The 26,877-nt window shown below is 42.6% G+C and overlaps 1 protein-coding gene across 1 annotated transcript; it reads left to right on the top strand. All coding sequences in view use genetic code 11, as the record gives it.

The window, feature by feature from the left end:
• EGR_02886 (hypothetical protein) lies at window positions 1-26,877 on the top strand (the record flags this gene model as incomplete). The annotated part of the gene is made up of 18 exons (XM_024492135.1): window positions 1-117; window positions 8,338-8,448; window positions 9,024-9,213; window positions 9,620-10,320; window positions 13,707-13,780; window positions 13,898-14,004; window positions 14,684-14,805; window positions 16,215-16,346; window positions 17,142-17,316; window positions 18,347-18,664; window positions 21,236-21,744; window positions 23,129-23,323; window positions 23,403-23,661; window positions 23,785-24,145; window positions 24,840-25,071; window positions 25,144-25,293; window positions 25,897-26,005; window positions 26,339-26,877. The coding sequence occupies 18 exons, from the start codon at window positions 1-3 to the stop codon at window positions 26,875-26,877; spliced, it is 4,401 nt and encodes a 1,466-aa protein (XP_024353330.1).

The raw sequence follows: 26,877 nt of genomic DNA, 5'->3' as shown, positions 1-26,877 counted from the left end.
ATGGGTGGCCTGCTTTCGGGTCGCAAGCATTTGTCCAGCTGCGTTTGGCAGCCGCCACCGCCTTCGGTGGATCCGGGTGAGGAGGGCAGGAAAGGGTGGGGCTTTTTCACACCCCACGTAAGCGATATTGCATTAGAAACATTATTTCCTTGCACCCTCCCTTATATTTGCATTTGATGGCATCATTCGACTATAAAGTGCTGTTTATTCTTTCCATATAAATCAATGCGCTTGGGCTGATACGACGAATTAATCAATTTTAGCAACAGGATTGGCATATTTAGACATCATGACCTTTGTCTTTTCTTCTTTAGAATAAACCGGTGCTCCTATTTGACAATAACAAAAAACATCAGAACGTAACGTCAATTTTGGCCCCAAGTAAGGTATAGGACGTAGTAACCAATGGTAAATTAAAAAAAGGGAAATGTAAGTCAACTAGTTCGACAAGTATTGACTTAGAGTTTAAATTATTCCATGTTGCACATTTGTTAATTCACGAATGATGCCCGATCTGGTCTGATGCTATGCACCAGCAGGCATGTAGTCAATTAACTGCCTGTTTTGTTATGCGAACCTTTCAGTGGCTATCAGGGCGTTCGAGTATAAAACGTTCATGTATTCAGACTGATGCTTATAGGTCCAAAGACATTCACAATCGCCGATTGTGCAAGAGAAGTCATTGCGTATTGTTGCCCTTCAGCTTCGACAGTAGCTTCTCTGATAACAAATGAATGGTTTGCAAGAGGCCTCACCCCTCACTGCAAAGACCCACTTTCTAAACATTTCCTCCAGATTTTCCATTCATGCAGCAGCTTCTGAAATCACAAAACTCGCTCTTAACTTTATTTCATTCCAAGTGTAAAATAGCCCCTTATGGATAAATTTATGAGTTAGTCAGTAGGTGCTTTGTGACAGTCTGTAAACTGCCATCCCAAACTTGCGGTAAATCTAATGTAGAATTAGCAAAATAAATTTGAAAATTCACAGGTGAAAACAGGACTGGTGCAATTAGTACACAGGCTCTCTGGTGTGCGTACACGAAGGCAGAAATTACAAATTGTCTCAGGTTTTAAGGTCGTTTGCCAGAACTTACTGATCACTAGCTTTGCATGGAAAAAAGAGAGTGGAGAAAGAATGACTTAGATGTGTATGAATTTTAATCACACGTTGAATGGTTTTCCCCACTTTAAAATAATCCTTTAAAATTTAGGTTTTAAAGGGGATAATCGGGAGCCTTACATCCAGCGTTTGCCTAGTTCAGCTGAAAGTACATCAAGTTAAAGCATCTTTTCCATAAATTTGACTCCCCTATCTATCACGTCAGTTTAGGATGAAACTCCAGTGGAGAATTTTTGTAAGCGCATGATGATCAGTAACACGAATACAATTTACCAGGGCACCGTGACCTGAGCTGCTGTTAGAGTTTTGACAACATATGTTTGCTCACCTTTTTGCTTTCTATCTGTACTACCTTTGATAATACTTTTTGGCGTTTTCTCATCTAACAGTATCAACCCAAATGTATGTAGATCCTGCAAAGCGTTATATATGTTTGTGTCACAATATTTGACCATCTCTCCTTACTTATTTCCACGACTTTCGGAGAAGCGGCTGCTTGAATGGTGTCGATGCGCTCGACACAATCAGCATGTTTGGGATGCATCCATGATCGGGCACTGCCGGACCAACTCTACTCTACCGTAAATGCTGGCATTATTCCAACTTGTACTTTTGCGAATTACCTAGCTCTTGAGAGTAATGAAAAAATGAGCATTATCAAAGCCATAAATGTAAGGGCATTTAAAGTTGATAGGGTGATGAGGAATTTAGCTTGCACATTGGCAAAAGTAAGTGCATGTCAGAAACTATAATGTGCAATGCCTTGATTGGTTTGGCTTTGGTGAGTTTGAAAATGGAATAGTTAGGCTGGAATAGTTAAAAAGGCACGGCCATGCCATCGCTGTGTTCGGACACGCGGTCATCGTTAAAACTTACTGCACAGGTAGCGGTGACGTCATTTAGACGTTTGGCCATTCGACGGGTTTCATGCACGGACTGTTCCTAATGTCAGCATCTGCTGAGTGCTGTCGCATCAAACATTGTATCCTAGTGCCACCACCAAATGATGATTTGGGGAATATTTAGGCATCAAAAGTTCCTCATATCGATAGCCGTTTGATTAGACAGAGCCTTTGTGCTACCTTATCCTAGAATTTCGAATTTTCTAACATTTCATTTTAGTAAAGTTGCCTTTTCAACAGGTAATTGGACAGTTTTATCAAAACAACTATTTGCGTTAGCTTTGTTGGTGTCCGTCAAATTAACCGTCCGAATAGCATTTGGAAGCGTTCGTGTGAATATTGAACGAAGTCGATGAATTCACCGGTTTATGTTAGTCTTTCTATGGGAATAACAGCGCAATATGTTAGACTGTGTGAGCCAGCAGAGTTAACCACTTAATCAGCAGGGGAATTAATAGTTTAAATTGTCCTTATTATCTTGGGTTTTTTTCCTGAATGGGCGTCAGTAACCATCCCTACACTGACAATGTTCTACATGCATGTTTCCATTCACACGGAGACTGGCGTGAAACATTGGCCTGTGCTCGCCGTGGTACAGTCACCCGCCGACCATGCACGCACTAACTCCGCAGGGGGTACCCACCGTAGCTTACTAGGTTTGATAGCCGTGACTTAATCCAAAAGTTGATGTGATCAAGCTGCATAGATTTTGGTGATGGGATGGAGATGATAAATGATATCCCACAAATAATAATTTTCTTTCTTTCCATTAATACCTTGTAAAATAAATGTTTATTTGAAAAGGGATTAATAGGATTGATGCCTTCTTATATAGCTTAACATAAGTGGGCACGTCATTACACAACTTAATGTATGTTTAAAACGCTCAGACTGATTTAATACTTCAAAGCATTCCCCACGTGCATTACTTTTGCCAGTCCCTTAAACATGACCTGTTTCTTGGCATAATGATGAGTTCTTTGCTGTCAATGGATAAATTAAACTGCTCAAGTAATCTAAACACTGTACCTAAGGGTCTCTGAAATCATGGATGAGTGGGAAAACATCTGTAACCGCTAATTGCGGATTTAGTCACCCCGATTGTGGCAATAACTTTTCAGCCTTCTCAAGGATATTGGTAAGATTTTAGTGATTTTATCTGACTATCTGCTCCACGGGCATTCATAACAGTTCATTCATGAGTTGATTCCATGGTGAAATTATGATAATTGCTAGAAAATACTCCCACTTCCTCCACCTAGCCATGTATATAATTGAGTGTAAATCCCACAGCTCATACGCGTGTTTCCTCAGATAATACCACCAGTCAGTGTCATTTTTACCTTTATTTCTTAAGTAAATAGGGCAAACCACTTAGGTGTGCATTCCTTTCATTGGTGTACATCAAACTATAGCGTTATTTACAAGACCACCTTGGAATGCTACGTTGTCTGTGCCTACTTGAATTGGGTCCTTGTATTCCACTCAGAAGTGGTTCCGTAGCTTTCCTCTTAGTGTCCGTCCTTGTTTGCTTTTTTCATTTTTGCTCGAATAATTCCTCATAGTGGATAGGCCTGGTGTCTGTGGTGTTCAAATGATGCTTTTAGATAATTACTACCTGTTTATTCCCAAATATTTGGGTCAATAACAGACTCCTATTTGAAAACTCTCACGCAGAGCTTGCATAGCTACCTTTTCTACAGGCTTCAGCACATTTATTTTGCAGCTTCCTCGTTCTTTCCTGACTTCAGATCTTACAAATATTTAACCGAAGCAAAAATTACTTATGTCCGGTATTAACGTCACATATGACCACCCACTTTATTCATCTCTATTGTATTATTGTACGCAATAGTAAGTAAAGTATCTTCTGACGAAAGTACGCACCACTCCGTAGCGTCGCCCCATTTTCGTAATTACTTCAAAAATATAATGATCATACGCTCCAGCGCTTGCCATCCAAACCTTACGAAAAGAGCTTGGGAATTATGAAAAGCACAATTTTGCGATCTAACATTACGTCATTATGATTTCGTCTCCTGCTGTTTGCATTGGGTAACTCCTGTCCCTTACATAGAGTCTTTCAACTTCACCATAGGTCTGCACCGTATGAGTCATTCACCTGCCATTTTGAGCTATGGAAATTTGAGAGAGGACTATTCGATCAAACCACCAGTAAAGTTGACAGACAAAGATGCCTCCAACATTGGCACCGTGAAATGGAATGAGTGTGCACTCGTGTATGCGTGTCGGCGCCAGTGAGGATGGGACAGCAGTCTCGTGCTGTCTTTCCCATACCACCCTTGATATTACTGCTGCTGCCACTGCAACCGAGCTTGATTTATGGTGTGTGTGGGCTGGCAGTGCGCGCGCGCGTTTGTGCGTGGGATAGGTAACACGATGCGTTGCTTCGATGGGCTTGTGCGTGCGCGCGAACACGCGTCCGCAGCGAGGTGAATGGGATTGAAGGTACTTCATTTCAACATTGTCTTTGGTCAACAAACGATTTGGGTGTCATATATACACACATGAGTGTAGGACTGGTGGAACATTACAAATGGTAGTAGTAGCTCTCGACAGAGCGAGCTCTGAGTCATTTAATAAGGCATCCACCCTAATCATTTATAACCGAAACTCCAAATGTCATGACTTACCTTAATCACCGCAGCAGTAATTACCAGGCCGCTCTAGAGTCTAAAATTCTTTCCAAAAGAATTAACTCCATGCTTTATTCAGCCAATAATGATATTACTGCATTGTTCATAGTTAATTTGGTCTCTCGGTGTTCAATCGAGGCAGCGCAATCAGAAATGTTTTCCCTTTGCTGGGTTATGCTGTTTCCGCAACGTGGATGTACTCAAATCAGGTCGTGGTGGCCGTATTCTTCTCCCCGTGCTCTCATAAATGGACTCAGTCCCTTCATCGATCGGGGGGCACGACTGTCACAAGCGCAGCTAAGGTCATCACCCGCGCTCCTGACAGGGGTTGCGTGTGAGTGCCTGTGCGAACAGATCGGAAAAAAACATGCCTTTGTCTAACCGTCAATTTGGTTTAACTAATAATAGGCTATTATTTAACCAGCAGCCACATTGCGACCAGGTAATTGATATCAATGCCGTTAGTGCCAGTGTTCCAGGAGCATTGAAAGTGTTTGTTTGGTTGAAAAAGTGTGCTTAGGTATCTGCCTTCGCTGCAAAACAGCAAAGCAGTTTGTGTTAAACCCTAATACATATCAAAAGGCATAAGCCGCAACGTTCTCTGATTAAAGGCTTCGAAGCATAAATGAGCTTACGACTGCGGTAGTGCAATCTGCCCAAACCCCGGTGTGAATCAGCCTTAATCGATCGGTCTCAGGGGCGCCACGCCTCTCTCCGTGGGAAAGTCGAAATTTTTAGTGCCGGCGGAGCAGCTTTCCCCCTCTCACAGGTAGTTGACTTCCCTTGGAGGTTCAAAGTGGTCCAAAAAATCGCGCTTTGTATTATCAAGAACCTGAAAAAATAGGTAGTTTTGGTGAAATTGCGAAAAGATGTTAAACATTTCGCAAGTTAGCTAACTAAGCCTCTGACTGCTGTGGATACTAGTTCCAGCAAAACAATTTAAGCAAATCAATTGGGCTAAATTAAACACACATCCTTATTATCTAAGCCTAAAATGCTAAATTGACTGAATTTGCATGTCTCGAAAAAAAACCTTAGTACCCAACCCAGTATCTTTCACGTGGTCTTCGTCAAGTTGGATCAAATACACTTTACAAGATTTATCATATGGTATATTTTAAGTGCAGGAGGCCTTTTATCTTAATGGCATTTTATCACTGAATGTTAACAAATGGTTTGAATGGTCAGTCAACTTAACGTCGTACGTCCAATTAATCGTATGGTTTAGGTGATATGTAAAAAGAACGGCATTGAAATCTTTACTGTCTTAATCGTGGTCTGAACAATATTATTACTGCTGTTGCATTTTAAAAGTGAACTGTCTCTTAATGTAAAGAGGGTCATTTGAATTATAGTGTATGAGTGTTTTTGTAACAGTCTTCATTCATATCAGGCGCTCATAAATTATATACATTGAAAATTAAACCTATCCACAATCTCATCATTTGTGGTACTTCCTGCTTTGATGACACAGAACTGAAAAGCTAATGCTAACATTTGCAAAAGTAGTGCGCCACCTTACCTTTATGATCCAAATCGTATCAATGCTCTGACACCTGCAGTTTTGAAACTTCCATTATTAATTTAATGAAATCGAAACATTCAGGAGGCAAAACAATGAAAAAACGGCAAATTGTTAATCTCGCCATTGGAATGAATATATTTTTTTCACCGACTTGAGTTACACAAGTTAAATGTGTAAGCGTTCACTAACTCATCGTTTGTATTCCAAATAAAGAAATCCCCTTGAAAATGGCAACGAAACGAATTTTCTCATGCTTCTCATTTCATTGTAAAGATATCGTGGTTAACAAAGCTATTTTTCTCTACTATCTTTCATGGGAATTCAATTTCCCAGGTTTGATGATGGCTCTGCAGTAGAAGGCATTATTTACAGCCTCACTGATGAGCAATTAGGGATCTGTGTCTAGATACGTGGTAGAAATAAGAGTTTTCTGTAGTCTAGAGCATTGGTTTTACATGTCTGAAATTTGAAGCAAGCTTCCGCGTGCTGTGGGCCTCGTTTGCTTCTAATTTGAATCATAGTAACTTTAGATTATGTGATTTCCAGTTAATTGCTCGGACTAATACCTTGACCTATTACCTGTATTTCCTGGTGACCAATTCGTTTCCTAATGTAGTCTCTTTTGGGTTACTACCTAGAGATTTGCATTTTTTTATTCTACCAGCATAATGCTTGACCATTCTCCTAACAAAATTGTTTCATGCATAAGATCAAATAAATTAGTTTCTACATAATCTCTTTTAATTCGCCTTACTTGCAGAGCTGTTTTGGTAGACCTCAATTTCAGTAATGGAGAAAAGTAAATCTGTCAGCCATTCAATGGCCTCATGGCTTTCCCAATGCTTTTACACGAAGTCGTGCGTATTTTGTTGCCATCTCCGATAGCCCTTACCTTTGAGATAAATTAAATTCCCGCCGCGGCGTTATGATCTCAAGTGTTTGCGTTACGGCCCCCAATTACTATTCGAGTGTGGTATTTCTCAGCTCCCATATACCCTATTACTCACTAGTTTGTTGATGCTCCTCTTTTTCAATGTGAATCGACCAGTATAACATTCTAGTCGGATGCTGAAGATGGAAATATGGTCAACCCTTATCATTTACATTGAGATGCTACTGGCACCTAACATTTCGTCGGTCATTATCATAAGATGCTAAAATGTTAATACAGCCGAATTCTTACTTCACTGAGTAGATTTGCGTTCACAACGGACTGCAAACGATTTCAAGAGGAGGGATATTTTTTAAATTAAGCCATTATAAATGTCAAGTGCCACATTATTCAACAAATGTTTAATTTTTCACAAAAAACGGTTAAAACTAAATCCTTTGTTACATTATTACGAAGGAAGGGTCATTGAGAAATAAGTACAATGAGCACACGCAATCTTTGTCGTTCAGGGATAGCCACGTCTTCAGTTGGGACTACAGGCACTCATCCTTCGATAGATGTTTAAAAGTAGATGACTCGATGACTTAGTTAACTGTATCAAAGGTATAGCATTGACGCCTTTTTTATATTTATGTGGATGTTTAGTTTTAAACTCTTTGGAAAACAATGCCTTTACTAAACTTTGTGGAAACATAGTGTAAGTGACTAAATAGTCCAATCCTCTTGAATACACCTCTATCTGCTATTTGCGTATTTCATTGAGTGCCCAGGTTTTGCATAACTAAGAACCAATTATTGCAATTTAACTTCGCCTGATTTTACCTCCTTATAAGCTCAAACGTTACCCAATCCAGATAATATGAATCACCAAAGAAGAAAATCATATCCTTTACCTGATCCCCTACCTGTTGGTGCATATATAGACCCATTGAGTGACCTTTTAAAAAGATTACTCGTTTGTGCTTCTGTTGACGGAAGTTATTTTAACCTAGTGAGCGTTTGAATTTGTCAATGTAGAATATTAAGCGAATTCTCGGCACTGACTGGTAAATCCCTTCATCGAAGTTCCACTAAACACTACAAAAAACAGCACCGTTAGGAAACGGCCATCCGCCCTTGTGTCCGTTAAATCATTTATTATTTAGTGAATAAACCGCAGATTTTCGGCTGATTATGAAATGAGGTGTTTTTAATGCTGGAAACATCGATGAATAGAACTCAGAATGATTCTCACTTTAGTTAGTGCCACCACCAGCATCTTGCCGCTGCGGCGTCCTTCTCGCCGATGCGTCAGCTGATTGTCTTGCTGGCGGCGACTTGCACTCTTGTGGGCAAATCTCGAAGTGCCAAGTTAACATGTTGAGTGACAAAATAACTTCAACCGAGTCGTCCTTGCTTAGAGCTTGTGGTTTGGCATTCTTCAATTTAGCAAATTGTCCTGCGGAGAGTTGACGCAAATCAGTTCTGGTAGGGCAAATTAATAACGTTAATGACATTAATGTTGTTTTTTCGCCATTTGGTATTTATATTCAGTAAACACGGGTCTACGTTAAAAGATCTAAAGTCTATTTTTATAACTAGTGAACAGCTCCTAGCATTTGTTGGCATTGTATACAGATAACATGATTATGGATTAAATGTGTGGTCCTGTACACTGAACTGGCTACTATCTACACTATAAACTTCCGTTGTGAAACAATGCAACTCACTGTTCCGTTAAAGAAAAAAAAACGCGATTTTGACTTATTAGAGGTAATGCAAATAAACACAAGATGATTTTAGTCTTCAGTGCCAATCACTTTGCTTTGACAGTCCGCATCAAAGCCGGATGACGTCAGAATAGCGTTTCCTTCGCAAACTTTACTGTGAAATTAGAGAATAAACTTGTCCAGTCTCCCACACTGGAATTCACTCCTGTCCGTCAGTCCTACACCCCACTTCCTCCTCTCTCCCCCTATCTCCCCCGTCCTAACTACTCCTTGGCCAGCGGGGACATGGCGATGGCAGCGCGGATGTTATCGACCGCGCGCGCACGCGCGCATCTCACGCTTCGTCGTCTTCGTCGTCGTCATCTTCGTTGTTGTTCCGTGAATTCAACCGGCGGCAATCACGCGCGTATACGCATGCATGAGCCTCGATGCACGCACACATTAGTGAGACAGACACAGACACATATACACACCCAGGCATGCGTACGTACACTCGCGGACTGACAGGCGCGTTAGGGTGATGTGCGCACCACGTACGTGCGTATGTGTATGCGATCCTGTGACTCTCGTATATGCACGCACACACAGACACATACACACACACACACATCCAGCCACCCCTTCGTCTTTGCGCGCACACGCAAACTAAGCCGTATGTACCACCGCACTGCTGCAGCAGCTCCTCATTCATAAACCAGATTGTATTTTCTCTATTTTCTCACCACATAGCTCGCCTCCGCCATTGTCACTGCTATCGCACAACAGAAGCCCTTCAAGACCTCGTCATATTCTTATGCTTGCCTATTGACAAGACCTGCCGTGCTTGACTGATTTTCATATGGCCACGGAAGATGCAAAGGTGTTGACGTCGGCAGTTACTGATGCGAATATTTTTGCTGTCAAAAAACGATGTAATCGCGGTTTCGGTGGGCATCCTCGACGTCGGGTGGCTGCTGCTGCCAGGAATCGCGAGCGGCAGGCTCCCATTGAGGAGTGCCATCTTAAGTCACGAGCTGGTTTTCAACTACCTTTGTTGGACGGCGTTTCTCAGGTCACTTTCCAATATTATCTCGGTGAACACCAATCGCAAATATTCTATGGAGGCTTAACAATTAGACACCCAAGTACTAGCAATGTTAATGTGGAGTTAGGTCAACCAATTCCCATTGATTTACGCGAGAATTATCACGAGGAGGGTCTCTCTCCAGTGCCCTGTTTGGCTGTACCCACCCACATTTTTCGGCGATTTCGAGTTTACCGGATTACCTCGTCAGCATCTTGTGATCTCAAGAAACTTGCGACTGGCCTCTCCACTGATGTTCCATCGCCAGATGAAAGTGATGCAAGCTACCCTCCGACTGGAGAAAAATCGTCCCTTTTACTCCCCTCAACGACACCGAAAAGTGGATTATCTCTGATTAGTCTTCGCGTCTACTATCCTGTACAGTATATGCAATCCGCCAACGAGTTACATCCCATCCCCGGAAGCCGCAAGCGGGTCCACTTCCCTCCAGTGAGTTCGAAGGAATGCATTTAAACATATCATTTTTGCGAGCTTAGGGAATTATAAGTCTCCTTCAGGTAGTAAGTTTGTATTTAAACAGGCCATTTAGTGCGAACTACTTCAGACGTCTTAGTGATGTTTCATGGGCCCTTTTTTGTCTGTATGCGGACTTGCGGCTGGCTGCTAGGTTATTTAGCCTCTCCCAGTTGGTGAGAGTGGTGGGCGGGAGGAGAGGTGACTAAGTTCCACCCCAGCACACGAGCAACCTGTCTGTCTCTTGATTTGCATAATTGTATCAAAATGTCGTCTCCCATTTTCAAAGCAAGTGTTTGCAGTTAATTCCTCTATCCAAGTCGTATCAGTTGTTGATCAAGATCCACCGGCCATATATGGCAATTTTTTGGAGTAAAGGGTGTGGTTAACACCACGACTGTAAATTGTCTTAAATAGGTCTGAAAGTGGTGAAGGGACTACTGAATTCAAACATACCGACTTGATTACGCTATTTTTTAGTTACCCAAGGTTGATGTCGAATTGCAGCTTCCGTTAATACTTTCCAAGTACTTCCATAGTCATATCACCTTGGTCAAACAGATGGATTGACGCGTTGACAATTTCGGGGGTGCGACAGCTCATTAGCGGAGTTATTCCTTTGATTATTATTATTATTATGCAATCCCAGTTAAGGACATATTGAGGTCATCTGCGCACACAGCCTTACTGCAGCAGTAACACTCGCGAGTGTGCTGCGTGTTTATGTGAATGAAAATTCCTTTGGTGTCTATGCTGGCGATTAGCCGCAGAGGCTACAAATTGAAAAAAAAGAACACCATGAATGTGACTTTTTTGCCTTCACTACGATATGTGGAACATTGGGAGTATTCTAGCACTATATCTTTCATTATTTTCATATTTTCCAATCAAAAGGAGCTGAAATACCGGTCCCTTAAATGCGTAAAAGCGATTATTGTCTCATTCCTAATGTCAAAGTAAGGTATCAGGAAAATAACGCATTTTGGTTCCGGGTTGGGCGCTCTGTGGAACATTTGAGGTCGGTTAACTGTGCGTAAAAAGGATTCATTCTACAATAGACGTTTGGCGTTAACACAGTTGTATCCTAGTTTAGCATGATTCATATTGTATTGGAATACACTTTTTACACATTTATCCTCAGTTAATTGTTTCATCCACATTTGACTCTAAAATCAGCAATGGCTGCGTCTTTCATGCTTCTGGAGCAGCAGGTGATAGTTTCATGTAACTTTTTTACATCAAATGCAAGGACTCGGACTTGTGTGCATCTAAAACATTGCCACCACCTTTGCCTTCTCCTCTACACTCTCCTTCCCCTTTTAAATCCTCAATAAAGTGTGTTCGTGCCCTACGAAAGAGATTAAAAGACCCGCAGGACTATTAAAGAGGGCAAAAAGTGTTGCTTATGGGGAGAAAAGCGTTCAGTTTTCGTATAATCCGGGGGGGGGGGGAAGCGTTTAGAAAACCTTAATGAGTGCGGACGTATAAATTGTACGATTAAACTACTTGCATTCATTTTCAATGTTTTAATGCATTATTTTGCTATCATTTACACCAGATGGTGTTGGCTAGCTCTGCTTGTGCTTGAGTTACTTGCATTACCTTACCACCACTCTCACGAGCGGAGTTCAGTATTTATCCCTTGAGCGGTGCTAGCGTGAGTGATGCTCGTTCCTTTCCCAACTTTCAATCGATCAAGTGACGTGTCTTTACCTCTCATGCCACCACCTACAGAATGATGCAAATTCAACGGGTTTGTGAATCACAACACCCCCAAGCTAGATGCGTTAGGCTACTTAGCTATATTGGGGAATGACATGTGATTAACACTGGTACTATATTCTCTCAAGAATTTGTCCTTCTTGTAATGTTAATACCAAAAATAATTTCACTCGAACATGACTATTCCATCAAACCTGCTAAATTCCATAAAATTATATTAGCACTATCTGATATTTACATGGCGAAGTTGTGCGCATAGTTAGTGGTGGTTTGTCATCACTTGAGGTCACGAAAAGCCAAATGATCGTCGCCATAATAGCATCCATCTATCTCGAGGCCTGCTTGCGTGCGCACATGCAGCCCAGATAGCTTTGGTGATCATCTTCACCCCTCTACCTCTCATTTACATTTGACCAGGCCACCATGTTTACATGACCATAAAATTCTAAAAGGATCTCTGCTGCTCTACTGCAGTGCCAACAGCCATGTCTCTCGAGTACGCTGTTAATTACGAGGAACACATCTTGCACTTGATGGAGATAGCTTTTAATTTTGCTTGATACTACTGAATAAGCGTTGTGTAGTTTTGTACGGTCTTCTCCCCTCATTTGTGCTGCTTCAGAATTCGTTCAGCTTATTTGTTTGCATGTCCTGGAGAGAATTACTAGTTGTTGAATGCAAGTGTGGCTAAGACGTCTAATTTCCCTAACACGTAATCAGCCATCAAAATGGTGTTACCATGTATACTTGGTAGTATTGTCTTAAAATTGGCTATTTCCTTCTTTTTGTACTTTTAATAAATAGCAGTATATCCATTGTTAGGGGTACATAAGTTAATTTTGCCGACACTACGTCACCACCAATTTATCCGTCAGGTATCTGGTTGTCACATGGGTACCGAATGAATAAAAGGACGACTAATTCATCGTTCTGGTTGATAACTTCAGGGGTAGCGTCTACTTAAAGGGTTTGGCGTAGAGGAGAAGGAGGAGGCGTTGTATATTTCCGCACGTACGCGTGCACCCACCCACATCCTTGCACCGCGAATGCATGCCCGCACATACGGCGTGCGACAGCGCAGTAAAAAGTGTCCTCTACCACCTCCCCCGCCTCGGTCGCCTCTGCTTCGCTTTGTGTAATCTTCCGTCGGTTTGTGGGAAAAATGATTTTGGTAATGAAAAGCGATGCGCCTGGTGTGACTCGCTGCGTCAAATAGCCACACTTATAGCTTTATTGTCATGTAACCGTGTAGTAATAAGTTGCTTCCCTGCTTATGTGGAAAAAGCAACTCCACTAATTGCTTCATGGCATAGTTAAAGTACCTAAGTTAATAAAGTGACACCCTATAATTATCGTCCAAATGACGGCGATTACCATGTTCATATCTGCGGTAGTTTCACCTCAATGAGTAACCATTTCCTCTGAGTTTTATGGTTGGCATGGGTGAAATCTTGGTTTCAAATATTGAGCATCTTTAGCGGGGCTTGTTTACTAGCTTATAATGGAGGTTTACTTATTCACGAATTGGCCGTATATAGCATTAGTGGTAAGGCGAGGGAGAATTCAGTCATTGCGCTAGTCAACGCTTCGGCTTCAGCTGAAGGGCTCAAATCTACCTCAGTGAGCTGTGATCACTGCAGCCAACTGAACTTGGCTCAGTCCAACTTGGCGCGGTTTCAATTGCACTCCGCGCCACCGCATTCCCTTCACTCTCGTAAGCGGCGTGCCTTGCAGTTCAAATAAAAGTGCGATACATGGCATGAGTGCGTTGCATACGTGCACGTGCGTGCGTGCGGAGACGCGCGCTCTCGCCCACCCTCTCCTTTGTCAGGGTGTGTACCACGTGGATGTCTTGTACGCACATGCGCGTCAACCTGGGTTTCTCCGCTCCACACGCAAACCTGAAGAGAAAGGAAGCAAAGAAGGAACTCTACTCCTGTAGGCGCAGGGAAATGCAACTTGTTGGAAAACCATGTTGGCCTAACATTCCATTATGTGGGCTTTCGATACGCTCTTCATGCGGCAAGCAAACAGCGCCTGGAATCTCCCTTCCATTTTGGCCACTTGTTGCGTCTCACCGGATTATGAATATGATCGCATTTTCGCTGACATCTTTTGTGTTCGGGTTCGATGCTGTTCAGGTATCGTTGATGAGGTAGCTCGATAGCTTCGTTGAAATTGATCATGCTAACTTTTTACTCACCAACTTGTCACTTTCAGCTTTTACTCTCAGCATCTGTCATGTGTATCGCACACCGTAGTTGGCGTCAATCTTTAATTCTGCTCAGTAGGAGCAGTGTGATGTGGAAGTTCTTCGTGTGCATTACACACGATATTTGTGACTTGAACGTATTTCTCGTAAAAGAGCATAGGTGTTGTGCCTTCTGTGCACTTGTACAATGCACGACACACCACACCCCAATGCGCATGGCGCATTGGTGAGTGCGTTTCATGTAGAAAAGTGCCGAACTATATCATTACCACCCTGTCTTTTTTTTAGAGACCTCTAGATCGTTTATAATAGCTTACAAGGGGGACACGATTATCGAATAGGTTTTGGCGATGTGTTTTTACCAGCTTGCAAAATTGGGAACACTTTTTTCCCACGGCGCTACAGCGTGCGAGCCTGTAACCACTGCGGCGCGCCTGTGGCGTAGTGTCGAAACGCTACGCTTTCCTAATGGACTTTCAGTTGCTGTAATGCCGATCCCGGAGGCGCACTGCCTCCTCTACCGCGGCGTGACACCGGGCCTGCATGACTCATTAGTCTAGCTTGAGTGCTTGCGACAATGGGATTTGTCGAGACGGTGGTCACGGCGGCCTCAGCGTCTGTTGTGCGTGTGTGACGATCCTTTAATCGTATCGCCTTCACGTGTGCTTCAACCATAACAGCTGCTAGGGCCATTGACTGTTTCTGCTTTCGTGATACTTAATTGTAAAACCAGCATCGATTCTCGTAATATGATCAGCATGTATAACTGGGTTTGTGGTAGGCACAGAGCGTGATGTATGCCAATTTTAGGCCTCACAATCATTTTCAGACATTCTTTATCTCCATTAAAGTTGAAATTTCTAGTGGTTGTTTTCCATACATAGGCGAAACTACGCAAACCTAGAATTCCCCCACTTCCACTCTGCATTTGCCGGACTAGAATACTGGCATAAAAGCGATATCATTGTTAACACTGAGGTAATTGAACGTATTTCAATCGGTCATTCTACAACAAATGTACATTACCAACGAGGCTTCGATACTACTAGTTACTGTGTAAATATCGTATGAGCATTTGATAAGATTGAAGAAATTTGCCTATCAATCCCTCACATTCGTTTATGCTTTGGTGCAGCACTGCAATATCCGAGATATTAGCATCCATTGACTACATGGAAAAATTGTAGTTTGGGGAAGCTCTTATTCGATGTCTTCTCAATGTACACGTTAAATCAGATGCTTTCGAATTCCAGCATTATATCCTATAATAACAATTTCTTGATATGCACTATCTATTCCCCGAGCATTGTATGCAGCTGGACCAGCAATTAGGTAGATAAGCCTATCTGAAAACAATAAGGGGTAGTTACTCAGCCAACAGGATGTGAATGCCACAAATTATTTTCATGCTGACAGTTATTTGGTACGCCACAGATGAACTTACCAGAGCGTCTGGTCTAACGGCTTTATGGTTAAAGTGGAAAGCTACTTTACTTCGATTTTCGACATTATTTAGTCTCCACTTTAGTAAGAAAAGAAATGTTAAGTGCAATGGTTGGCAAAGGGAGTATACCTAACTTCGTTTATCGCGAAAAATAGAAATTTCCGAGGCATACTTTTGTTTTAACAAGTCTAGTCCACCGTTTCTTACCCACCCGCATCCCTCGAGGGAGGGGGAGGAAGAGGTGTGCGTGTCACCCCCCTGCTACCTTAGAACCGTGATTCACGCCCTTGAGTGCGTGCAAGCGTGCTGGATGGACTGCGCGCGCGCCCACTTTGAACCTGTTTCATCGTTCATCCAAGATAGATTTCGGTAGCTCCGACAAAGGTCTGTTAGATTTTGCTTGCATCAATGGCATCGCAGTCAACTGCTTCGCTTTAAAATGTTTGGGTGGAAACTGATGGAACCCTAGCTTATTAGCGGTGATTTTCATAGAAAGGTCTTGTATACGGAGTGGCAAAGTACGGTGAAAGAGAGGCACAAGTGCAACTCGCTGATTTGCAGCTGCGTACCCACGCCTATGATGGATGTCAGCGCAGCAGTGACGATGCCAGGCTGCGCAGACCTGTACGACCGCACTCACTTATTCGTCTCTCTTCTATTTGATGCTGTCAACAAAACCATGGCTGCTAATGGATGCTGGGAGATGGAGAGCAGTCGGTGGCCATCCCCCAATGCTTATCAAAGTGTTTTGGATAAACTCAACAGCTTTGCGTGAAGTTTTTCAACTCTTGCAATACTTTTTTTTTCCCAACACGGATCACTGCTTGTGTTGAATTGTTCTTTGAAAGTGTAAAACATGTTATTTAGGTCAAAATACACTTTCTGTTGTGGTAATGCTGATGTTCTTTCGTAATAAGCACTCCATATGTCCTCATAAAGGTATGTAAACGCATCACCACCTTAAATAGCCGAATATTGAAGTGGATTGCTGATTATCGCCCCTTCCCTCGACGGTGCGTAGCTTCATTTTGTGGGCGTCAAGTAGTGGGTTGGCGAATGAATTACGTCCATTCTTCTCGCCTTTCATACATTGTTTGCTATTATGGAATAAGTCATTTCCTGCTCTTAAATTTCGCTTCTTATTGCATATTTCTTGCTGGATCTTCAGTTGGCTTCAATTTGCATTGCGTCATTACAAAGCCCCAACGTTATATACATAATCACTGCTGCAAACACTTTGCCAAAGTTGCAATTATGTCTCAAATTTTTTAAGTCTTACTTTTACTGATGCTTAGTTATCCCACGTGTGACAATGCACTAACCCTTCATAGTCAACTGGAGTGGAACTGATACTCACTGTAATAAACCGAAAATACGGCACCGTTAGTATTGTAAAAATTGCTTGTGTTTATTTTGTAGCAATATGACGAAGTGGTTGCCTACCAAAGCCTTCTCACGATGCCGGTGAGTGAGTTCGCCAGTCGTGTTCTCAAGGGCGTCGCGGGATCTGTAAGACTCACAGACTGTTCTTCCGAGCTCCCTACGGCATTTTACTCCAAACTCGCCAAATTGGAGGACTGTGAATCCAGAACAGGTATGCAATTGTACCGAGTCGTACTACCCGTTGAATTTCAAAAAGTTTGGGTTTCTGAGCTGTATTATTACCGTCTACTCTAGCGAGGCCTTAAAAGGAATTGGGGGCTGCTCCACTTAGGAGGCTGCTAACCCAGATGCGTGTCCTCTGTCAAGGCTTGGGGCACGTGCAGGAGGGACGTGAGAAACCGTCCACAGTGTTTACACTCCTAGTAGCTCTATCAATTAAAGAAAACTGTTTTCACGAAAAATACTGCCACCACTACTACTATTACTATAAGCATCACCACTTTTTGTAAAAAGCTTAATTTTTTTGGGAAAGAACTCTTTATACTTTATATAAGTTCAAAATATGCGGAACTCCCACACAAAAGTTTTGCCCGTCGTATATGGTTATTATTTGACCAGCTATTAAGTTTATCTGTACTGCTTGGACGCCGCCCTACACAGCCTTTCTTCAATGTCATCGTGTTTTTGATAAAGCCCTGATAGTCTCCAGTGCCCTATCACCACCATTAAGCGTGGAATTTCCATAATCAATAACCCTCTGCTTCATCCTAATCCTGCATTTCTTGATAGCGTGTTCGGCACACCGCAAATGCTCTCCAAAAGAGCGGATCACTAATAAATTAATTTAGTTCAACTTATCAGCAAATAACGAATCTTTTTGCTTCAGATTCGGCTAGCCATCGTTAATTAACGACTCGTGTTCGCACGACGTTCCTCCTTTCTCATTCATTTTTAATAGTCAATTGAATCGAGTCCTCCAGCCGAATTACGTACTGTAACGCATAGGACTCCAGTTTTGTTTATGTATTTAAAGGTTTGCTTCTGGCCTGTGTACATCAAATTAGATGTCCATGAAGGAATACCACTTAGCTTTCAATATAGGCATGGCTACCTCCGATAAATTACTTGAGCTCAAACTCGTTTAATGTTTGGTACACATTTTCTTGATCAATTTCTAGGTGTATCATCAATTCATCAAAATAAATTTCCCAACCAATCTCCAAGCTTCTTGATTTTGCCAGTCAGTGTATACAACCGATTCATTTCAATGAAGCGGATGCTTTTGGATGGCTACAAGTCTCCAATCTGTCCTGGCATAGGATGGCGCGTGGCTATACCCCAATTGGCCACCGAAAAGGGAGAAGTTGGTACAGACCTCGACTCACCAAGTTGGGACCAGTGGACTGGTTTGGAGAATGTTATTGCAGCACCCTCATGGATTATCTCGAAAATTTTAAACGGAGAGGCGAAATCAAACACTAGAATGGTTTTCGTTCGGCGTCAATCTGATGATTGCGGAGATGCCATCTGCCCATCTTTGAGGAAATCCATATTCGGCCGTGAGTTTGATGTCTTGGTTTTTTTTAGTTTTTTACCTATGGCCTATCTCTCTAAAGCAATTTACTGCATATAAAAGACCTTTACTTCCATAAGTGATATGACTTAAGTTGAAGTTGATCGGAGTCTCCAGGCTATGTGTACTTTTTTGGAAAAAGTACAAACCAAATCATTGATTCATTCTGCCTATCGGTTTATAGTAGCAGAATTTGATCGCAAGTTTGAGTATATGAAAATGTTTACGGCCTGCACTGCAAATTATTACGCATTGCGCTAACTTACTGAAAGGGGAAAACATAAACCACGCATATCAGATTGACCTCAGTTGCGGGCATACGCTGAATAATGGGTCGAGTTTAACCTTGAACTATTACACGAGTATTTCGATTGCAAGAATACCCACTCTCAAGTTGCACCTATGTCCAACGTAATAATGCTAAAGTTTCACCATTTCACGGAGACCAAATTGCAGTGGTAATGTTTGCACGTTTCCGCATAATAGTGCAGTCCTATTGAGGATGTCCTGCACCTACCAATCGAAATTTAACCGGCAAATAACTTCTCTCTGATCACTTTATTCATTTATTTCCCTCCCTGCAGTCTCGATATTTTCCGTAAAGTTCTTGGGTTCATAATACATTCAATTGCCTTCCTGTGGCTTTTGCAATACTGCCATAGTAAACCCTACTTTTGCACTCAGAAGATGGCTTCTTACGAACATATTGCGCTTTAATGGAATTATTGGGCCTGATTCTACAATGTTAGGTGATTGGGTGGAAATGTTAAGTAAATTTAGGGTAGAACACCTCAAAAATTTCCAACCATAACTTGTATTAAATTATGCAGCTCTGCGAGGACTAATTCAAGTTTATTGGCCCTTCTCGTAATTACTGGATGAAATTCTCTTCATTTTGGCTCAGACAACTGAATGATTGGAGATAGCTTCATTGGTTATCCTAGCCATAGCCTCGAGAACTTCATCTCAAAATCAAGAAGGAAATATTAGGTTATGAAGAGTTCGTGTCACTTCCGGTGTAGTTTGCTCCGATGACTTGCTGTAACCTGTAGAGACTTGCAAAACGCAAATGCTTGTATTCATTACAAAGCAGACATGCGTCAGTCTATCAATACGGCACTTTTTGGGTGCTCCCCACTATTTTCCATTGCATGGAATATCAGAACATCGTTTCAGAAACTACAAAGGCTTCGCGTCAGTTATATTGCACTTGGAGAAAATGTGGCTCAGGAATTATGCAAAATTTCGATTCTGGTAGGGATTGCTCAAATGTAGGTCCGCCACATTCATCATGGCCCCCTATTCTTTGCAATGGCCAATGGTGTGTCACGCATGATTAAAATAATTCGAGGTTAATGTATCTAGAAGTAATTTTCAGTAGTACCCAAGGTGAGTGGTGAAAAATACGTTTGATCATAAATTAGAAAGGAAAAGTGGTGATCGAGGCAAGTAAGTAAATGGGTTTCACCCATATGCACTAACAGATGACGATAGTCCTTCAGGTACTTTCATTCCATTCTCCACTTTCACGTACTTGCTAATTGGCCTGTGAATGGAAATGATCTTGTCATCGCTTATCCTAAATAGTCTGCCCGCCCCACACTTCTAGAGCGCCACTTCAGCTCACCTCTTGGTTAAAGCTAAGTTGTTACACTCGGGATTCACCTACCTGCTGTGATCTAACTCGGTTTGCTAGAACACTTTATTTTTGAGAAGCAACCGAGTCTAGTCAATCAGTGGGGAGAACGTTTTCCTCTTGCCAGACAACTCAAGACCTCGTACTGCTGCGAAACTTACTTGTGAAGGGGCTTTTCCTCGAGAGAGGTACTGTCTTATCATAATCCTCCGTGTTCCATCGATCTTTCTCCAAGCGATGATTAAAACATTCTCTTGGCATTAAAATTAGACATTCAAATGGGAGATAGAATGAACAGTTGGAAAATGAAGCGAGTTGGAAACAAGGGTGGCTGGAAATGAAATGGTCTATAAAAGTAAAATTCGTGGGTTCTAAAATTTGGCGTTTCAATGGAGGATATAATAGATAGTTGAATTAATTGAAGGTTACATTCGATGGTTGCATCTGGAAATCGAAAAGCCTTTTCATTTATGCTCATGTGAGCGTTTTTACGAACTCGTTTCTGTTGTACTAGATCATGCGGTACGCCATCTTGGGACTGCAATGTAAGAAGTCATAAACTTGATAGAAACTATAATCTACTACTCGTAATAATGACATTTCTTCACTGGTAACATTAAAAGTTATCAATTTTTGAATGCTTTAATGTTTGGAGTTGTGCGGAAATAACGAAGATAGATAAGATTTGTGTGTGCGTGTGCAAAAATTCCGGTAGTTGAAGTACCCGCACTGATTAACTCACCGGGAACTAATAGTGGCGATGACGACCTAGCTGAAAGATGTAGCTCCAGTGCATAATGTAATTAAAGTCCAGAATTGCTATTTTAAGGAGGTACTTATCGCAATCAAACTTTTGTTTCTCCTCACAAGAGCGCATAACACTGTTTCGGGGGGATAAAAGGTTTTATTTTTCATTTTCAGCGGCCAGAATTCGTCGAACGCGCATGAAGGGCACGAATCGATTGGTCATGAAAGTCAAACAATTGATATCAGCCACTCCCAGCACCAACTTTATGAATGAGGAGGTGAAGCACCGAAGTGCCCCAACACTAGACAGCAATCACAGTACTAATGCTACTTCCACGGGAATCACAGAGACACTGAACTTCCGATATGTTTGGTCACGCGATTACCGATCGAACCCGGTTAGGAGTGGTGCACTAGGTCCCATACTTTCAACCGACATCGAAAACGGTCGTTCCATCCTCTCCCCACTTCCAGAGATGCTGGGAGACACCGCAATCACTACGGCTCCTCCCTCCTCCAGTGTGACCAACGCGAGCACTGATGAGGAGGATACTCGCAGTATTGGGGAGCGGTGGCATCAGAACCATCAACAACAGCATCAACACCAGCGTCCCACTCGGTCGTGCCTCCCACCGCAGCGTCTTGAGGTTGTGGACAGGGATCTCGAGAAAGCTCTTCAGCGAGTACGCGGACCTTTTTTGTTTCATATATCGAGTGTTAATTTATAAGAAAAGGCGTACATTAAGACGAGTTAAACAGTCACTAAACAAATAGGATAAGGCGATGGCGTGCAGAGAGAAGCATATTACACACTTGAAGACTGAATTGGGCCAAAGTTGATGGCGACATCTTTCTATGCATTCCCTCTCCGAGTGTTAACTTATAAAATAACTAGGCTTCATGATTTCACTACTGAGAGTCTCATATTTTGTCGTAAATATCCGTTGAGGGTGTGTTTTGCCTCAATTTCTGGGGTAGAAAACAGCCACGTTTATACATTTATGCGGGTGAGTCAATCACTCTCTTTCACATTATTTACATTTATTAGTTAAAATGACTACTCCTGCGAACTGATTACATATTGAATCGGTGTAAATTTAGAGGCAAGACGATGGGAGACGTTATTTGTTTGTTTAATGATACGAGTTTTTCGGCCACTATATAAGCCGATCGACGACGCTTAAGGTAATCATAATTTACCCCTCTAGTCTTATTAATCATTATGGATTTTACACTTTCAAAACAAAATCTACTGTTGTGATAGTGAAGTAAATCTGAAGGCTAAGCGAGGAATTAATCTGGCGTGTAGGCGTGAATGACTACGGTGGGGCACGCAAGAGGCTAGCGCTGCTGTGTGATCATTAAAGACCCTCTTTGGTTCATGGTGTTTGGTCTCCTGATGGTAAAGCCCGATGTCAGGTTTACTATTACACCTATAGATTTTGTGCAATGGTTAGAGGACCTTGTTTCGTGAGCACGGATTCATTTGCCTAGTATTCATAAGGTGTTATGCGGTCAATCACTATCTAGTGATCAGGCAGCACCCTGCCAAGGAGAAGATTTTGGAAAACGCAACACCATAATAGGGTGGGATTCATAGGGATGCAGACTTACACATTCTCATTGTATTCTATTTACGCTGTACGCAACTAGTAAGGCTTGACAACAGCCAATGCACTTGAAGATGGAAGGAGGTGTTTGATTAAGATGCGTTGGTGGGTGTTTGAGACGTGAATGTACATTTTCTGATAGTGTCATCTCTTACACACACGCACACACTTGGGCGTTGCGACGTCGACGTTGTAGTTGTTGTGGTGGGTGGAGATTGTGCTAACCGAGTGGCGGAAGTGACTGTCTGGGCGAAGTTGCACATGGATCGTGGGCTACGTCCTCTGGCAAAAATGTCTCGGCTCTAGCGCTCTTCGGACACGTGCATGTTTTCGTATGCTATGCTTGCTAATTACCCGAATTAGCTTTTATAAATGCTGACAAACACGTTTGTTACCTCAAAGATTACATTGGAAAAGACTTAGTTTTAACCTCACTGCTTCCCTTTTGCACTCACAGAGTTTAGCCGACGGTCGAAATAAGCATGCAGGCCACGCAAGGCAGGAGCTCTCTCCACCACAACCTGCCGCTACTGCAAAAGGGCGGTCACGCCGAAAACGTGGTACTAGTTCATCGAATCCCACTCCAGGGGAGCAGAGTACTCACAAACCCGTTGGAAATGCTCAACAACAGCCGTTGCAAAATGGGGTGAAGGTACTCGTTCAACATAGAGGTTTTCAAAATTTACTACTCATACTTTGTAAGTACGCTACTGACAACATCGCAATTTCAGAGGACTAAGTCAGAGGCGATACTACAGATGTGCTTGAACGTAACTACATTGAAACCATTGGACTCAGCGACGACAGTAAGCACTGGTGGTACATGGGCCCACAGGTTGCGCTCAAACTCCCCCTCGGCCACTTCCGATTCAGCCGTTTCCAGCAGTCGACGAAAATACGAAAAAAATTCCATAGTGAAGAAGACTTGTCAAAACGTGGGCTCTACAGCGAGAAGTGAAGATTCCTCTTTTGTGGCAAGGAATGATGCGGGTAATTATGCGATATAAGACTGCTGATAATCCCATTATTCTTAACAGAGCAAGTGTTTTATGCATTAGATTAAAATATATTATTGCAGCAATGAGTTAATGCATTGGCTCTGTTGCACTATAGAGCATCAACAAGTTTTAAATCCGCTGAAAATGGTGGTGAATAAAGGAGCAGATGGGAAGAAGATGCCAAGAGAAGAAGGAACTGTGATACCAAAGTTAACCCTGGCAATAGGGGAAAACGGTCGGGTGCGAGTGAAATCACAGTACCGTCGTGTCTATCAGAAACACCAGCCTGCTGCAGCATTAACAACAGCAGAAGCCAAATTAGCAGAGCCCGATGATCCCTATGCCCTTCCATCGTCACCTGTGAGCAACGCCCAAGAGACCTGCTGTCTCGTGTCTGCATCAAAGAAAAGAAGACGTTCTCCTTCACCGGATCCTCCTGTTCTACTGCCTGAAGAAGAGATAGACCATGTGAACAGGTGAGGTCGAATTCTTTACGTGACGTGAAGCTGCATAAATATTGGAAGATGTTCACGATTTTAGAGGAGAAAAGTGTATTAACTTTCCCTGGTAATGCCTTGTTTCAGTAGTATAAAACATTTTTATGGGAGTAAAAGTAGGCTTGTGAATTTACCCACATTTATTTGAAAATCACTACAAAACTCTTAGAGCGGTAGGAACAAAGGCTGGAGCACTGTGGAGGTTGTATGGTTCGTAATGCCGATGTACTGGCAAAAAAATGCAATTCACACTGATGTTCAAAAGCATTGAAGGTCAATGTTATTTTACTCGATTGTTGGAAGGGAATATCTCGAAATGCGGCAAGATAGATCTGTTAATGCCTTAGATACGATAACAGAGTTACTATGATACGTTAGTCTTATGGTAAAAACTGAACAAAATCACATCAATAAGGTGTGGTGCGCATTGTAGACGATATAAGCAGTTCCATTCCAACCCAAAAAATCTTCTTGAGAAAAACAATCCGGGTTGATCATGCTTGACTTCAACAACTGCACTACGAAAGATATTCATTCTTTAAAAAGTGCTACTAAATCCGTCACACCAGTATTGAAGTCTATACATATCATTGCTTTTAAATTAACTTTGTTACAATTTGACCCACAGTTATTTAAGGCGTTGTTCTTTAATATTTATCGTTCCCTTCCAAAGCGGCGAAGAAAACGGAGTTGGACTGACACTAGGTAAGGATTTTCAAGAGTGTAGCAAAAGGACTACGATACTTGGTCAGCCAACACTTCAGCTAAATCCGGCTACTTCGAACCATCCGGATTTGGGAGTCGAGGTGCCACAGCCACAATCACCACTTCCAACCATAGACACAACAGCGACTCTTTTTGGTGTCCACGACCAACATTCGACTCTCCCGCCTTTTACCACATCTGTAAGTGGGGGGACCCAAATAATCGCCACCTGACTCTGGGAGACCCAATTCTTTCCAATTTCCCTTTCCTAGGTGATTGCCTGCTCAGTCGGAGCACCGGCCTTGACCATGGGTCTACCGTCTTCGTTGCAGCAAGTCACAAGCATAGGTAGCCATTCTTCGTTTGCTTCAACTCAACTCCTTCCTCAACCCAACGTCATGTCTTCCTCCTCACTCCAAACAGTAAGCTTTGGCTCCTGCTATCTCGCCTTTATGTCGCGGCATCCTACACGGAAAAGTTGCATTTCATGACCTTGACCTTAGCGCACAAGATTTTTGCCCCGAACTACTAGTTCCTTCGATGGCAGATTTGTCAGGGACTCGCTGGAAGGTAGAACGCTAGTCCTAGTCCTGCTACCTACAACACCATTAGGCCGCTGCTACGCTTTCTAACTGACTCATTGCCGCCGACCCGTGTTTCTTTGGTGACATGAACCGGGAAGTTGGAACTGCAGATTCACACGATCTTTTCGTTGAACACCACCTCAGGGCCGACATCGTAACGAAGATGCCACGCCATGGGCTGGGATGGCCTAAGAATCCAATTAAAGATCTGCTACAAATAACATCCAGTACATTCTGACAGCTCAGAATGAAGCCTTGACATGATTAAACTTTTGCACTCGTTACGTTGATATTACACAGGAATCTGTCCATAAGCAGATGCGGCAGACTCATTCTCTTCCTTATTTATTTCCCGAATGAGAAGTAGAATAACCTTATGCTTCCTTCCAATTTTTTTGAAATACCCTAGATGAAACATCTTGTCGTTTTTGTGTTTTGTAGTCTGACGCCACATCCAATTTAGTTGGCAGCTATGGCAACAGTTCCCTTATGAAACCAAACTCTGCAACACACACCGTCTCTTCCCATCCCAATGACTCCTTTTGGAATGGTTAGTTATTTTTCCTTTTCGTTGACGTAAGGTCTTCGTTGATTTTCCTTATTAAGCGTCGTCGGAAATATGTGATGCGGTGGGAATACCAATAGCCCCAGTGACCGGTTCCCAATTAAAAAGTAAGCCAGATTTTGTCGAAAATTTGAAATTCGCGTATAGGTGTCTCAAAAAGCGGCTTTTCGCGATTTTGCTTGATGCTGGCCTTGCCAAAAAAAGGGGAATTTAAAAAAGGATTTGGCCAGTTTAATAAAGCTTGATGAGAATACCATTTGGTGACTGTGACACAAAGTACACAAACAAATGTAAACAAAATTTACTCTTCTTTTTTAGATTGTTCGCTTGGCCGTAGACCAGCGACAATGTGGACACCTCGGAACGAGCCATTGCCACCTCCGGATCCTCCTCTACTCACACATGTACAAGCGGTGCCCAGTAGTGGAAATAGTGGTGGTGCTGGAATCTGTTTCTTCAGTCCTTCCACCTCAGCAGCTGCATCGGCCACAGGAGGAGTAGCAGCGCCGTCCTTCCAATCAACTCTCTTGCCAGGAATCGTACCACTTCAGCAACATCATGTGCCTACCACCACCACCACAACCACCCCTGACGGCACAACAACAGCAACAGCCGCACCAATCCACCAACAGGCTCTCCTCAGTGCCACAACCACGGGCTATCCCTTGTTGACCTCGGATGCTGCTGCTGCACTAGCCATGGCTGCTGTTGCCTACTTCAGTCCCTCCGTCAGTTCCATCCACACCGCATTGCACCAGCCTTCTACTCCTGGCTCCTCCACCAACAGCCCCATCTCCAATCAGCCCCCGGTGACTGCTACCATATGGAATAACAACCTTAGGAGTGGTTTTCTGTAA

Source organism: Echinococcus granulosus, assembly GCF_000524195.1.
Source record: "Echinococcus granulosus chromosome Unknown EG_S00014, whole genome shotgun sequence".
Taxonomy (NCBI): Eukaryota; Metazoa; Platyhelminthes; class Cestoda; order Cyclophyllidea; family Taeniidae; genus Echinococcus; species Echinococcus granulosus.
The sequence above is the reverse complement of the archived record's forward strand: the minus strand, read 5'-3'. Positions and strand labels throughout refer to the sequence as shown.